Source organism: Notothenia rossii, assembly GCF_949606895.1.
Source record: "Notothenia rossii genome assembly, chromosome: 10".
NCBI classification, from domain to species: domain Eukaryota; kingdom Metazoa; phylum Chordata; class Actinopteri; order Perciformes; family Nototheniidae; genus Notothenia; species Notothenia rossii.
In genome coordinates, this window is record NC_136908.1 from 3,230,651 (window position 1) to 3,247,671 (window position 17,021).

Consider the following 17,021-nt stretch of genomic DNA (forward strand, 5'->3'; position numbering starts at 1 on the left):
GCAACAGATGAATGTAATTTGTGATCATCCACTTTGAGTGTGATGAAGGGCGGAAAAGGCAGTTTATATTTTGTTATAATTAAGATGCATTTGTTCCCAAAATCGGACAAATCGTTGTTTTAAACATCGACTCAATCATTTTCTATCAGTGCATCCCTAATGTACATGCATACAGCTGTCTGAAATGGGTTGAAAACCATCAACAAGGTGATGTCGTATCAGAATTTAGAATCAGGTTTATTACCTGGTAGTCCGGCAGTGGCTCAGTCAGTAGGGTCGCCGGTTCAAGTCCCCGACCAGACCTAAATATGGATCGTGGACTGCTACTTGGAGAGGTCCCAGTTCACCTCCTCCTGCCCTGCCGTGGTGCCCTTGAGCAAGGCACCGGACATATTCTATATATATATATATACCTCCAATTCTTCTAGGTAGGTTGACACGTACGAGGAATTTGACTTAATGTCATGGTGCATACTTAAAAGTAAAAATGTAAAACACAGAGAATTATTTTAAGAAAGTATGCAGTTCAGATTCCTGTCGTGGCAGGGGTTAAAAGGGAATTGTAGGTCACAGGAGAGCTCGTTTTACTTTCCCCCCTACGGTGCGGTCGGTAATGACCCTGGGGAACGTAGTAACACCCCCCCCTCTCTCTCTCTCTCATTCTTACGCACGCACACGCACACCCCTGAACCTGCAGGAGATCAGGAGAGTGGCCTGGGGGAGGCTAAAGGGAAAACCTGGAGTGGAATATGTTATCTTCTGGACCTGCCTCCCATTTGATCTTAGGACGGCAACCTCAATTGGAATTTTTTAAAAGTGAACTAAATACTTAATTTGGCTGATCATTTTTATCATTTCATCACTGTTCATATTCTTATTGTTTTTACATCTTTGTAATTATGTTCCTCATTTGTTATTGAGATTGTTTTGACTTACTCTTTGGGCTGCGTCAAGCATGAAAGGTTCCAATTTGACAGAAAATAGAATACAAACAGTTCTGCAGTAATGACTCTGTACACGCACTGAAACTGAAGAATTGAAATTAAATGTATTATCTAAACAGATTTCACTTAACTGTATTAGTTTAGTTGAAAGCAATACTTTTAAGTTGAAATAGGTTCAACATAATGTTATTGCTTTCAACTAACCTAATACAGTTAAGTGAAATATTAAAGTCAATGCTTCAGTTGTTTCAGTGCAAGTAGAACATACACTTTATGACAAAGGCAATCAGAGTTCATCCTCTTGATATTAGTATATACGTTTTCAATTATTATTATTATTATTATTATTATTATCAGAATTAGGTTTATTACCAGGTAGGTTTACACGTACATGGAATTTGACTTGGTGTCGTGGTGCATAAAAACAAGAATTCAAAACACAGGTTGAAAAATGTAACAGTATTTACATTGCATTGGAATAAGAACAATCTATCTTGGATAGTGACCGCCCTGCAGCCTGTTGATCTCCCCACACACACACATATATTTTCACACACCACCCTCCCCCCTTTTTTACACCCTCCTAGTCTCCTCTCACTGTCATTCATTCAGTGCCAAAGCCTGCTGCTTTATTAAAGCCCAGGAAGAGCGACTTCTGGCCCGGGTTCAAACAGCAGTGCAGCTGGGACCTGTTACATTTTCGGCAGACTGCCCTCTCTCCGTCTCGCTGGCTATAAATAGCACCCGGTGGTTGTCTCCCTTAACCAAGGAAAAGAGGTTTTTTGTGGGAGGAAGAAAAAAACACACACACACAGATTAATAACCGTGGGAAGCAATGAAAGCTTTGTGTCTGCTTTCTGAGGTCAGCGGGCCAGGAGGTGTTGCTACTTCAAAAGACCCTCATTGTGGGGCGTACTTTCAGACGTTGATGGGGAAACACGGGCTGCCAGCGGTGAGATTTTAGTTCATTTGTTTATAGTGTCGTGGACAGTCCCCATTGATCAACTGTCACAAAAAACACTAACATCTTTAGCCAACATTGCTAATTTCCAGCTGTTGTCCCCGGCCAGATGATAATTAGACGGATGGCATGACATTGCGCTAACCAGACAGCCCTGGTTTGAGTTTTTTTCTGATTTCCAGCAGAGGAACACTTCAAAGTGGTGCTGTGGTGTCGTATTTTTTTTAAGCCCACCTGAAGTTAGCATCCAGCTTGAAGCCAATGGGATTTTCATCCACTGGATTTCGAAATGTTGCAGGAAATAAGTTTGAGGCAAACAAACGTTTATGAATAGAATATAATCCTTTATTGTCATCATTATACAGGTACAATGAGATTTAGTGACCTAAAAACCGAGGTACGTACCGAACCGAAATGTTTGTGAACCGTTACACCCCTAGTATTGGTGGAGCTTGACTCGAGGCTTAAAGTCAGGATATTTAAGATTCTTCAATGTGTTTGGAAGCTGAATTGCAATCACCAGAAGTAAAAAGCTAACGTTACACTATAAAGAAACTACATCACGCTCAAATGACTTCATGTCGCCACCGCTAAGCTAAAGGCAGCTAACGTCTGGCGTGACGACATCAACAGTGGGGTATTTCCTGACGTCTTTTATGTCGTAGAACATAAAATACGTCAAATGTAAAGTTGATTTATGCCAGTATAACATGTGCAGCAAGTGATGAGGGTTTTGTCTGAAACCAGAAACACTTTCACCCAAAGCTTAAACAATTTTAATATTCAGAAGTTCTCTCATAAATCTCCAACATTAGTGTTAAAAATGTTAGGTGGCTACCATGTGTAATGAAAACGTCTTAAGCTTGCGTTAGCCACAGACCACAGGCTATTTCTATCCTATCCTATTTTATTTGTATTTACGTGCACTATTTGATCAGTTTTATTGTGTTGCACTGTTGGAGGAGCCTGTGACCTAAGATTTTCATTCGTACATATCTGCACTGTAGCTATGTACGAATGACAATAAAAGCCTTTCATCTTGAATCTTCTTTCAGTTGTATAAACAAAACACATTGAAACATTTTTGACTTTGAGAGCGAGGACCCAGAAGTAGAGATGTCCCGATCCGATCACGTGATCGGGGATCGGAGCCGATCACGTGATTTTCAAAAGATCGGAATCGAAAAAAATAATAATCGGGGATCGGGATTTTCTTTTAATTAATTTTTTTTTTTTTTTAATATAAATACTTTTTTAAAAATGTTGTATTTGTATGTATGTACAAAACAAAAATGACCATGTTCAAGTCTTAAAGTCATCCTGAGGCCTTAGTTTTGGTTTCAAATGACAGAACGTCATGTATGTGTTGCTTCTTTGGGGCTTGTTTTCATAGACCTGGTTGCTTATTTCTCTCAAATCTGGCAACAGAGTGGGCGCAGTGTCTAATTGTAGCAGTAAGCTAACGAGTACTGAAAGCTTTATTTTGTTTTGATCCAATGCTGCACAACTGAACTGATCCAATGCTGCTGTGAAAGAAAGAAGCTATATCCATGTTGGATAGAATATCCAATTTAAATTAAAAAATAACCTTAAGGGACAACTTGAATGCTTTTTTTTCTCTTAATGCATTGCATAAAGATCGGATCGGGAAAAATCGGTATCGGCAAATTGTCAAAATCAAATGATCGGAATCGGATCGGGAGCAAAAAAAGGTGATCGGGACATCCCTACCCAGAAGTTTCAAAATGTTGACAAAAGTTGGCGGTTTAGGACTTATTCTGCTACCCTATGGCAGCTTTCTAATTGTGTTTATTTTTGTTTCGCTCGAGGGGTGTTGGGATTCCACCAGCCTCGTCTCTTATGTACACACACACACTGACACACACTTTATGACCTTGGCTCCAGCTGTTGACAGGAGAAGCTACCTCATTACAACCCTCCGTCTCCCCCTCCTCTACTCTCAGTTTCCCTCTCTTGCTCAGTAGCCAAAAAAAAGGCCACGTGGATCTCCCTGAGTCCAAACAGGGCCAAGGTCATCGCCCCAGCCAACAACAAACCCTGACACCACAGACACATCCACTTCCTTATGCTTATTCTCATAGAAACCCTCCCTGTAACAGAATCCACCCACTGGCACAATGATCTGCCGGGCAGGGAAACGCTCCTGGCGGATATAGTGGGCTCATTCATTCATTCATGGCCAATTTCTTCCCTTTCTAGTAAGGAAAGTAAATCCACTACTATTTTTTTTTTTTTATACCTCCCCCATCTGCTTTTTGTTCTGTGCTTTGATTATGATGTGACGGGTTTATGAGATGATGCTTGCACGACACAATGATACTCGTTTGTGTTCATTGCTGAGTAATGCTTTTTAAAGAAAAGAAACCCCACTTAAAAGGATCCAAAATAACCCTTCTAACATTTTGCTGTCACATTGCTGGATTGAGAACAATATCCTATCAGCTGCATCATTATGGAGCTCGTTATAGCTTGTCAGAATGTTTGGCTGCACCGTCCAATAAAAGCAATACAACACAAACATAACCATCAGCCACCAAATCCAATGACAGACCATTACCTCTCAATTCAGAGCTTTTCCATCCACGTTTTCAACTGATTTAAAGGTCCCCTTTTATCCGGTTTTTCATCAATATATCACAGGTCTCAGATATATCCAGAGCCTGTCTCTGATTGGCTGAAACACCAAACAGATCATTGCAGCATTACCCATAATTCCCTCTGTTTCAGCCTTGTTTCAAAAGTGCTGATTCTCTGTCTGTTACTTTAGATAAAAATAAGGAGCCCCTCTGAGAGAGATTTGGTTAAAAAGAACTCAATATGCGCTTTCACACCGGAGCACTTTTCCCTGTACTTTTCCCAGTATAGTTCCGTTAGTGCCTGGAATTTTGCGTTCACACCAAAAAGAGAACTTAGTTGAGAGAACTTGTAGCCCCATTTTCAGTCCCTGCTAGAGAGCAGGTACTTTCCTGGGGAGAAAAAAGTACCAATTTCTGATTGGCTGGTCGAATTGCAAACCACGGCCCGTAAAACTCTGAAAGTTTTGTGAAGCCGCCGTTATATTTGCTGGCATTAGCATTATTAGCATTAGCCCCGCGCACCAACGGAGAGAGAATCTTCCCTCAGGGACTTATTCCGGTGTGAACGCGATCGGCTCTTTAGTTCCATGGGGGAACTAAGTGCTGGGAACTAAGTACGACAAAGTACTTGGTGATTGGCTAATGGTTACACAAACCAAAACATCGTTATGACATCATAAAGTGGCCAAAATCTGATCAGCTAATTTTCAGACAGGTTTTTATAGAAATGGATCAGGACAAAAAGAGAGAGAGTGTTTGTTCCTGAAACTTTCAGAGTCTCTTTCCACAGAGGGGACACATGTTGATGTAGAAGAGACATGAAGAAGAGGGGACACATGTTGATGTAGAAGAGACATGAAGAAGAGGGGACACATGTTGATGTAGAAGAGACATGAAGAAGAGGGGACACATGTTGATGTAGAAGAGGGGACACATGTTGGTGTAGAAGAGACATGAAGAAGAGGGGACACATGTTGATGTAGAAGAGGGGACACATGTTGATGTATAAGAGACATGGAGAAGAGGGGACACATGTTGGTGTAGAAGAGACATGAAGAAGAGGGGACACATGTTGGTGTAGAAGAGACATGAAGAAGAGGGGACACATGTTGATGTAGAAGAGGGGACACATGTTGATGTATAAGAGACATGGAGAAGAGGGGACACATGTTGATGTAGAAAAGACATGAGGAAGAGGGGACACATGTTGATGTAGAGAAGACATGAAGAAGTGGATTTTGCATAATAGGTGACCTTTTTAAAGACTTAATTTTCTTTCTGTGTGTCCTCCAGCCTCCGAGCCCAATGGAGCAAGTAGGGAAAATGCGTGGCCAGCCATCATATGGAGGACCCAACCCTTACTCCCAGCAGCAGCAAGGCCCTCCAGCAGGTCCTGGTCCCCAGCAAGGAGGCTCCTATCCTGGGCAAGGATACGGACCTCCGGGCCCTCAGAGATATCCAATGGGGATGCAGAACCGAACGCCTGGCGCTATGGGCGGCATGCAGTACGGACAACAGGTCAGTAACTATTGATTTAGATTATGTTAGAAAAATATCACTCGTCACCGACTTGAGCTTGAATCTCAGGATCCATGTATCTGTGATCCTCTCCAGAATGGAAGTAGTCATCACATACAGAGCATCAACTAGTTCCTGAACAGTGTCCTTCACATGCTGATATGCAAGAGAGGGAGTTACACAGTCACAAGATAGAGGGATACCGGTTCTTGAGTTTTTTTCAATTTTTCCGGTATTTTTTCTGAAAATCCTTCTTTTTTTCCCTCACCTCCTGATTTTTTTCTCAAGATCCAGATTTTTCCCCTCAAAATTATGACTTTTTCTCAAAATCTCAAAAAATCATGACTTTTTCTCAATATTCTGACCTTTTCTAAATACTTAAAACTGTTAATAATCCCTCGTCACCGGCTTGAGCTTCAACCTCAGGATCCATGTATCTGTGATCCTCTCCAGAATGGAAGTAGTCATCACATACAGAGCATCAGCTAGTTCCTGAACAGTGTCCTTCACATGCTGATATCCAAGAGAGGGAGTTCCACAGTCACAAGATGGAGGAATAGAAAGCAGTATTCAATGTTTACTTCAGATTAGCTCCACGTCAGAAATGATCATTAAAAAGTGTGATTGTTTCCTTAAAGGCACATTTTGCTTCTATTTTACAGTGGAGCTAATGGGTGTAGCTATACCTAAAGCAAAGTTAGACTTAAGAAGTACCTCTCATTGATCCTCAAATATCCAAACCAAGTCATTGGAGAGCCCAACAAAACCACAAATAAGCTTATTTTCCACCTGCAACCAAAACTCCACTGAAGGAGACTCAAAGCCAGAAACCATCATTTACTTCCATGCCTGTAAGTTGGGATAAAAAATGCAGGCTGTTTATACATGCACAGTGGGCAGCACTTCCTGACAGCGTAGTCCAATTATTTAAAAACATCCAGTTTGCCGTAGCCACTTCCTCATATCCTACTTGAACCCTCCGGCATGCAGTCGGTCTTAACAGACACACACGCATGCAGGGAATCCCGTAGAGTGAAGCTGTCTGAGGTCTCGTGCCCATTGTGTGTTGTGATTATCTCATACTGGCCTGCCTGGTGTCTGACCGTGGACTCGATAAGTGCCCTGCGGAGAAGGAAAAAGACTTCCCTCCCTTTTGTCGGATACAATACAGCCACTTCATGTTGTTTTAAAATGTGTGCCGATCCTTTACTATCTTGAACGCTCAAGTAGCTGCTCCCAAAACAACACGTGGCTTTTTTTATTGTTATTTCCCTCCTCTGCATCTTTTTATTACTATGTTTCCTTACAAGGTCAGGCCTTTCTCCTCCCGTGCTCCTTCAGAGTAATGAAACGAATGTGTTGTATTGAAAGGCTTTCCGCTCGCTGGATCGCGTAGGAAAATGAAAAGGGCTCATGCTGAAAGTTCAAGGAGATGAAGTCTGAACTCAATTTCTATTCCCACAGATTTTAAAGCGATACACCGAGTCGTTCTGACACTTGGATGTATGTTTTTTTTCCCCTCGTGTGATTTGACTGATCAGTGTATAGCGAGGAACACACTCTTATCTTCGCTCACACACATAGCGGTAGTCTTTCCCTTTTTCAATCTGTGAGTAAGATGAAGAGATGCTCTTATTTCTCCGCTGAGAATATGAAAGGTGACTTTGAATTTAGGTTATTTTTACATATTCTCCCAGCTCCAGAGAGCATCCTGTCAGCGTTCAGGTAGTGATTGATATTCCACAGAGAGGCTCAGGATACACCTGTAGTAAGAGAACAAGCTGTTTATGTTGGAGGCAATTCAACTCTGCTGGGTTATATTTAATCACATATCTGTTCTACCCCTTTAACGCAGGTCTTTGTGAATTTCCATTATACTTACTCTACGCCCTGTGTAAAGTGTTACGAGCCAGACGAGCATGCATGTACGATATTGGAAAAAACTGACATTGCGATATTTTCTTCCCCTGCGATATGAAAAAATACAGGAATTGAAGAAAAGACAGTTTTCTTTGTCCGCAAACCATCCTTTCTTGAACTTTAATGCTTTACAATTGGTATTTTTCTAACTACCGTAATTTCCGGACTATAAGGCGCACCTGAATATAAGCCGCAGCTGCTAAATGGAATGATGTGTACATATATAAGCCGCACTGGACTATAAGCCGCAGGTGTTTTAATGTTTCATTACCATATGTAAGGGTTCGTGCACAGAGGGGATTGTCGGGAAAGAGATGGCTGTTTGAGGAAGCTCCCATTTATTAACATTTCAACAAACAAGTTGCATATTTGCATAACGTATTCAAGTGTTACCATTTAGTGCAATAGTAGCTACAGAACATGTGCTGTGTAAACTGTACTGTATCACATAGCGTTTCAGACACACACACTTTTCAACTTTCAAACTTAAACGGTGCGCTCCCAGCGCACGTACCGGCAGTGATCTACAGCAGTGGTTTTCAACCAGTGGTACGGGGACAAACTGTCTCGCTCTCGTAATGTCTGTCTGTCTTGCTCTCGTTCTGTCTCTCGTACCACTCTCGGTTCCACTTTTACTTTTGCGCGCTACCTGTCTCACTCTTTTCCGGCCTCCAGCTTTTCCTGCTGGAGCCCGCCGCTTAAAGGTGGGGGGCGCGGACCGGCCATAGAGCCCATAGAGTTAAAGGTGGTGGACTGTAACCTGTAAAATCAGCTGTTAGCTGTAACAATCCATAGATTAGCCGCACCGTTATATAAGCCGCAGTGTCGAAAAATGGGGAAAAAGGCGCGGCTTATAGTCCGAAAATGACGGTATATTTAACCGGGTGAAGGATTTTAGTCACGGACGCCTGGATCTTAAGTTATCGGAGCAACAAGCTGAGCTAGCTCGTTTAGCAGCGCCAAACTGCCCTGGAGAAACACATGAACCTACTTTATTCAGTGTTTTTACCTTTTTAATGTCCGGGTCCGTTTGCTTTGGAGATTTGATTGTGATCGGTGGTTTGCTGTCACTCACTCAAGTACCCCTGACATGAGAGCCGCGCAAGTTTTCCTTTTGTAGCAAGCAGCAAAATAATTGTAACATAATGTGTTTTAGTTAATTTGCCTACTTAATTAAAAAAAAACGTCCTGCGATGTGAATATCGCGATTATCGTCACGACACGATATATCATGCAGCCCTAATGTACAGTATTTTTGGTTGTTTTACAAATAGCTTTTATTCAGCTTTATTTGATATCAGAGTGTCGGCCTAAAGCTGACGTAAGTTCGTTGTGTTAGGAGGTACGGTGTACGCTCGACAGGACTTTTTTGAATTTGTTATAGCCGTCTTTTCAATAGAAGATTAAAATCTATTGATAATTGTGTTCTTTATATTAAATCAGTAGTTTTAAGTTCAACAATAATCACAGATAATATTTTTCCTATATATCCGGGTCATTGAAAGCTTTTCGGACACGTTGACTGGCAACATTTGAAATCATTTTTGGTTAGGATAATCAAAGCGTGAAATGTTCATATCGTCCCATACCTTAAACTAATAGTTATGTTTGTCATTGAATAAAAGATTCAAAGGGGGGGTTGTTGATCAGAGTTTGAAAGCTAGAGTGAATAAGTGAGTTTTATCTGTTATCCTCTGTGTGTTAAGTGAACACACACATCAGCAGAACATGCTCATCACCTTTGAATGATTTGAAAGCAGCGAACAAACTGTTTAATTAGATTTATTTTTAGGTATGTTCAAGATTAAGTCTTGTTGGCAAAGATCTTGAATAATATTGGAGAAATCCATTGCTTTTATCAGCTTTCAGTGGCACTTGTCTGCAACAGTTATTACTGTGGACAATACTCACATATCATCCCGTGGCTTTTATTGTCATGTGTGCATAGCTACGGTGTGGTTATGACAATGAAAATCTGAGGTCACAGGCTCCTCCAACAGTGTAACTCAATAAAACAGATAAAATGGTACAGGTAAATACAAAAATAAAATATATAATAGAAAGAGTGCAGAATAATCTATATACAGCAATTGGAATATTGAGATATATATATATGAATATTCCAAGTTGCAAAGGGATGAATGTTATGGATGTTCTTTCAAAAGTTCAGGTGTTTAACAGTCTTATGTCCTGTGGGATGAAACTGTCCCCGAGTCTGGTGGTTTTAGTCCCGAACGGTGATGGGGGGTCTTTGATAATCCTGAGGGCTTTCTTCCTGAGCCGCTGGGAGTAAAGATCCTCCATGGATGGATCCTGGTGATGTGCTGTGCAGTTGTCATCACCCTCTTAAACTAAATGTTCTGTTTTCTCTTCCAGATGTCAGGTTATGGTCAGCAGGGTCCCGGGGGCTACAGCCAGCAGGGTCAGGCTTACTACGCTCAGCACGGCGCCCCCCCCCACCCTTCCCAACAACAACAGCAGCAGCAGCAGCAGCAGCAGCCTCCGTACGCAGGCCAGCCTCAGGGCGTCTCTGGAGCTCCGTACCCTCAACAGGGACACCCATCGCAGCCCTCTGGACAACACGGACAACCAGGAGCCCCTTACCAACAACCCCAAGGTCCCCATGGCCCTCCTCAAGGTCAACCTCCCTACAACCAGCCCCCCCAAACTCAGCCTGGACAGCCAAACTACGTTCCTCCTCCACAGGCTCAACAGGGACCAGGACCCCAAAGTCAACAGGGTCCACAAGGTCAACCTGGCTATCAACAGCCTCCTGGAGCAGGGCAACCCCCACAGCAAAGCCCACAGCAGAGCCCCCAACAACAACAACAACAGCCCCCACAACAACAACAACAGCAACAACCAGGAGGAACACCGTCTCAAGCCCAGCAACCTCCAGGGCACGGGCAACAGGGGCAACAGGCGCAACAGGGGCAACAGGGGCAACAGGGGCAACATTCCCCTTATTCCCAGACTCCCCCTCTTCAACAGCCACCACAACAACAACAACAGTCTCCATATCAGAGGTTCCCCCCTCCGCCACAGGTAATAACACCTCACACTGCTGATGGGAATGAACCTGTGTTTAGGATGCACCTTTTTAACAAACGGTACAAGGGGATTTACTAACCAAAACAATAAAACCAACACAAATGGCGAGTATAAAGCGCAAGAAATCGAAAAAGCCGAACAATCAGATAGAAAGCATAAAGCCGTCAGTGAACATCCAGATCAACCCCTGAACTTATGGAAGGATTATAATAAAATGTATAGCTGGGTTTTTGTCTCGAATGAGGGCGCTAACGTCACTTTCGGCCAAAACAATGCATTAGAGCGAAGGGGAAATGAATAGTGTCTTCATGTCTTAAAGCTGCTGAGTCATACATTGCACCTCAAACAACAAATAAACCCAGAGTTACAGTTTCTTTACTTCCTCTACAGAAAAAAGGACGGTAAAAGAAATCTCAGTGTAAAATTCTAGCACCCGTCCACCATTTATTCTCCGTGAAAACGTCGTCTGACGCTTTATTCGACACTCATTTCATATATCTTTTAGTAATAATTATACAGGTTGTGACAAACAGAAATATTTTTTACTGGCACCACTTTAACATTTATGGGGAACATCTGCATTTGTGGGAGGTGCGCTAGTGAGCATGATCATGAACCTCGCAGAAGGGTTACTGGATTAAAAAAAAATGGCTCGCGAATTATACTTTGGCGGCCGTTATTATACCTGGGCTCTATGTGTGGGAAACCCTGCTATCTTACCAGTTCTTATGCAACTCGCAAATATCTCTCTCTTTTCTCTCTCTCTCTCTCTCTCTCTCTCTCTCTCTCTCTCTCTCTCTCTCTCTCTCTCTCTCTCTCTCTCTCAGTTATGAGCAGCTCTGATTATATGAATACTTTCGTGACGTTTCGCTCTCTCAAAAGTTGGGCCATTTTGTCTTCATGTGCCAATGAGCAACTCTCATAGGAATGAACGAGGCCCCGCCTCCCACGTTGTATCCAGTTCTTATTATACATCCATGGCTGGAATAGAGGGATATGAGGGATGTCTAAAATGCATGATCTGTTTGTATTTTGAGCAAAACACATCATAGACATGTTTTCACATATTTGTATATATCTCAGACCCATAATACATGCCGAAAATTAGCACTTTAAGTAAGACAAAACTTGTATAGATAAAAGGAAAGCCAACTTGAAGAAATGGGCGAGGAGATTCTTCCAAATTCTCAATGCTACGACAGCAGAAAGCCTTAATGTTCTTAGATTGGCACGGTTTACAGCAAAGTGCCTGCTCACTGGAACCAAAAGCTGGGTGAGGTAGCCAGGAGCTTTTCATGTAGTGGCTTATAAGTGATTAAAAGAATCCTAAAATCAATCCTGGACTTCACTGGAAGCCAAAGAAATGCTGAATGGACAGTGATTGCTAAAAGGAAGCTGCTGCATTTAGAGCTACGGAAGTTTGACTTAGGGAAAAGTTAATCACATTTGTTTTATATACAACGGTAATATTCCTGGAGTTGGGTTCGACTCTTGTGCATTTTTGGTCATATTTTGACTTTTGTAAATGATAAATTATTCAGTTACCATCAAAATTCACATCGTTTTTTTTTAACATAACTGCTTTTCATTTCAGGAAGATGATTGAATGAATAGTACGATTTTAGAACGAACTACTCGATAAACATTTGGTTTCGATACCGATACCAAGTCAAGAATTGCGATTTCGATACTTTTCTTAAAAAAAGGGAAACAGTCTTAAATGTAATTATTGTGCTTTATTAGACCAGAACCATAACACAAACTTTTAAACAATGAGAACAATAAACTAACTAAATGACAAAAATTCGTATTAAATCAAATTAAGCATCATCTCAAACAACTTTTGTGTTTTATAAAATATAATTTCTCACCGGAGTACTTTTCCCCATCATTCTTAAAGTACCGATACTAATGAAACGGAGGAATCGTACCGTTTTTAACGGCAGGGTATCGCGGTACCTTTCAAGTATCGGTACACCGTGCAACACTAGTCCCATTATCATTCATATCATATCACATCATAATGTATCATATATCTCCTTATCTGAGTCAGCTGAGCCGTATCTGGCCGTGCAACACTCACAGTGTCACATACTGTATGCAGAAGTATTATTTTAAGCAACACATTAAGTTGACGAAACACTCGAGTCAAATGTAATTAAAGTCAGATCCACTCGTGTCTTGTCTTGGCAGTGACATCATAAACCTGTTAATGTACGCATTCAAACACTTTTTCTGTTACCAGCTGTATTCACCTTGCAGGTGCAGCTATGTGGCTTTGATCCTGGATACAGTGTTTAAGTCATGGATGTTTAAAGTTTAACTTCTTCATATGTCTAATATTATAGTGGACTTTTCATTCAGGAAGTATGACGCTGCGCTGTCAGTACGCTTCTCCATGTTTGTGATTGGTCGAATGCTCCAGATACCACCCCTTTCATGTGAACGCGCACCTAACTAGATAGGACACGGCTGGCTTGAGCGAACAAGTTGATATCCAGCGTCGTAGGACAGTTTAGCGAGAGCGGCTTTGTTCTGGATTAAGTCAACCGGATGACTCAAAACATATCCAGGATAGGTTGAACCAGCTTCGTAGTATAAACCCCCAGGTTAGCCGTTCAGAATAAGTTATCATGGAGATCTAGCCCGCTAAGAAGAGAACCAGCTTCGTAGGGCCGGAAACCCAGAGTTTACCCTGAAGTTAGCCCGCTAAGAGAACATCCGGCTTCGTAGTACCGGCCTCTGAGCTCCTCCAACAATGCAACATACAAAAACACAAAATAAAAAGTAGTGCAAAACGTCTATATACATGTCAATAGAATATGGGACGTGTACAAGAACAGAGTATGCAATTAAATAATGTAAATGAAGACAAAATGAAATACAGTCAGCTGTAGCATTGCTCTTTACTTAAGCTATAGTGAAAAACGTCCGTTAAAGACGCTTGCTTTACGTTGGTTTGGATTAATAGTTTTACATTATGTTATCTCCTTCTTGTCGCCACAACAGGAGCTTTCCCAGGACTCGTTCAGCTCTCAGTCGAGCGCTCCTCCTTCCAACCAGCCCATGGCTTCCAATAAAAGCAGCCAGGAGGACAGCATGCAGGGGCGGCCCTCCAGTCTGCCGGTAAGACCCTTTTAGCTGGGTTTCATGGGCATCAAACACCTAAAGAATTGCCCTTTTTAATATGTATTTAAAGCCAATTCAGACGATGCTAAACTGCTCCTTCTAAGTAGCAAATCTCATTCACTTGTTTTCTTGATCACTTTAGTTGATTTTGCTATATATGTAGAAAAAACGCTCATGTATTTGGACTAAAACATAATTTAAAAGCCTTTCATAACACGTTGAATGCCCACCAATCATAAAAATCGGACAAGCTTCTTTCACGTGAATTATGTCTTAAAATAACGTCAATAATGTCAAACAAGTCAAATAAATAAATACAAGACTATTTATCATAGTGTTTCAATTAAGCCCACATTTAGAGAACAAAACAAAACATACATTACAGATGTCAGGTCAGACGCATGTTTTCATGACAAAGACAAACGTTGCAGCCTTTTTGCAGCGCAGTATTTCTCTGAACAGCTGCTCACTCGAAGCAAAACAAAAAACACAACGTGGTCTCCACACCTGTTGCCCTCTTACATCACGAATCAGCAGCTGAGAATTCCAGCCCTGGTCAGGGTTCAGATATCTGAAACAACAAGGAAGAAATAGACACAACACTGCAGATAAACATGTCCGTTGACACAGGTCAATGTCATCCTATGTGATTTGGCAAAAGATCAATGACAGTCAACAAGGAGGATATCGACTGATATTGGGTCGATAGATCTGTGTATCCCTAAAATACACAGTTATAGAGAGCCACGGTGACGCGTCCTAAAACTCGGAAGTACGTTAGCATGTTACCACTTCCGGTTCCTACGACAAAAAAGCAATGGGATTTCTCCATAGGATTGTAGAAAATATCTGGAACTAAGGTCTGCGGTTGAGACACATTGAAGAGACGGATCAGGTTTTGTTCTACGACATTAAACCCATCAGCAGTGACCCCACTGGGGATTTCTGAAGAGTTGACGTGTCTGAAAAACGATGGTTGTTACCAAGTAGCTGAACAGGACTACAGAAGTTGTTGAGGCCGTTGTACGTCATTACACCGAACACGTAAACACTCCTCTGAGTTTGTTTGCCCTGTTCGGCTTGAAAGCAAGTCCCTGCCTCCTGCAGACTGTTCAAACAAACGCCTCAACTCGTTCCATTTAGAATCTGTGTGTTTGAATATGGATCTGAAGTTGGCGTGACGTTGAGGCAGCGACCCTGCTGTAGATCGTTTATAGCATAATGTTAGCATTTTGCTTCTGGCGACTAGATTTATGATTAGAAATTGATAAAAGTAGGGTAGGCGTGTGGAGATTATCCGGCTGAACAAAACGTGATCCGTCTCTTAAATGTGTCTCAACCGCAGACCTTAGTTCCAGCTATTCCAGGTAGGCCATCCAGTTATTTTAGCCGGGCCGGCTCAGATGATTGGTCGTGCTTTTTACAATACTAAGGCTTCCACAGATGACATTTTTTAATGTATTTATTGTCAAAGCATTTAATGTATTCATTGCTATCGGGATGTTAAGAGCATTCCATGGAATATAACAACAAGTGTTTCTGAAGTGAATTACCTACCCCACCTTTAAGTATAAATAAGTAGAACCAAATTATAATCGGTTTTACTCGGCCAAATGTATTTGAGACAACATGTCCATGAAGTATAAAAGAAATAAGGTACTATATGTAATGTTATGTATATTAAATCTTATAGCAAAAGTAACACTACAGGAGTAAGATATTAGTTGGAATGATCAAAAAACAAAGTATTTGGATACATGGGATAACATTTAGATTTTTGGGCCAAATTTGCAATCAATGAACTACCAAAGTTCTAAATGAAGCTTCACAACCTATTTAGAGCAAGGTAAGGACACATCCTGCCTTTTTAGAGCGATATCTGCTTTGGACATTGCGTGCTTTAGTAGAGAAAGGTCAGTACTTTGGACTGGTTTAACCCCAGCTCTGTTTACCCTTGTCTGCTAAATCAGTGACATGTTACTGAAGTCTGCCAACATTCCTATAACACACTGCAGGAAAGGGAAAACCCCCAAAAGATCAATAAAGCCTCTTTTAATATTTAGCGTGTTCGAGCGGTCCAGGTTTTCTATTGACTTGTTAGGGGAAGAAATTGCGAAATTAAAGGAAAGAAATATTTCTGTGTGAAAAAAACATTGTTTGAAATGAAGTAAATATGGCGTCTGATAGCCCCTTAAAGAGGTGTCTCTCTGTAACACGTTGCATGGCTCTGTTTATAGGTCAGACTGCGGAGCTAACCTCATTCTGGGCCTCGGGGAAGGAGAGTGAGAAATGAGATCATTAATGAGAGAGAATGAAAGTGAGAGGGTGGGGGGGGGGGGATTGAGGTAGTGCAAGCAAATAACTTGGAATAGTGTGAGTGATTGGTTGTAGAGGAAGTGAGGAAGGGAGGGAGGGAAGAGTGTCTATGCCAGAAGGGGATGCCCTCAGGATGTGTTTCCCTACTCTTTTATTTATTTCTCTTATTTATTTATACATCTCTCAGCGGGCTAAGCCATTGGCCGAGCTGCCAGGCCGGGGCTATTTTTATTTATCTCACTCCGACTTCACGGGGATTCCCTATTGGCGCCTCGTGATTGGCTGAGAGAGACATTAATCTGGTTAAGGTAGAGATCCTCTTCCTCCTGCAGACTCCTGCAGGTGTCAGGAGGCGATGCCAGGACAATCTGTTGTGCCGGGGAAATCCTAAGAAATTATGCAAGATGGCATTTTTCCATCTAATGCACACTTGACTAGAGCTGCACGATTTGGACGAATTCATTCCATTTTTTGATTAAAAAATATGTTTGAAAAGGATCATTTTTAAAAATGATTTCTCATCACATTACATGTTACTTGTTATTCGCTTTTATCCAAAGCGACTTACATACTCAATACTGGGCA

At 41.6% G+C, this 17,021-nt stretch overlaps 1 protein-coding gene across 1 annotated transcript in view; it reads left to right on the forward strand.

Annotated features, from left to right (window-relative positions):
• The window catches only part of LOC307022561 (uncharacterized protein), a 33,799-nt gene extending 19,652 nt beyond the window's left edge, over positions 1-14,147 (forward strand). Inside the window, exons 2-4 of the mRNA XM_079655392.1 lie at positions 5,796-6,020; positions 10,317-10,985; positions 14,001-14,147. Of these exons, the coding sequence (XP_079511518.1) occupies positions 5,796-6,020; positions 10,317-10,985; positions 14,001-14,132 (1,026 nt within the window). The 3' untranslated portion in view covers positions 14,133-14,147. The remainder of the gene's footprint in view (positions 1-5,795; positions 6,021-10,316; positions 10,986-14,000) is intronic.
• Positions 14,148-17,021: the final 2,874 nt, after the last annotated feature.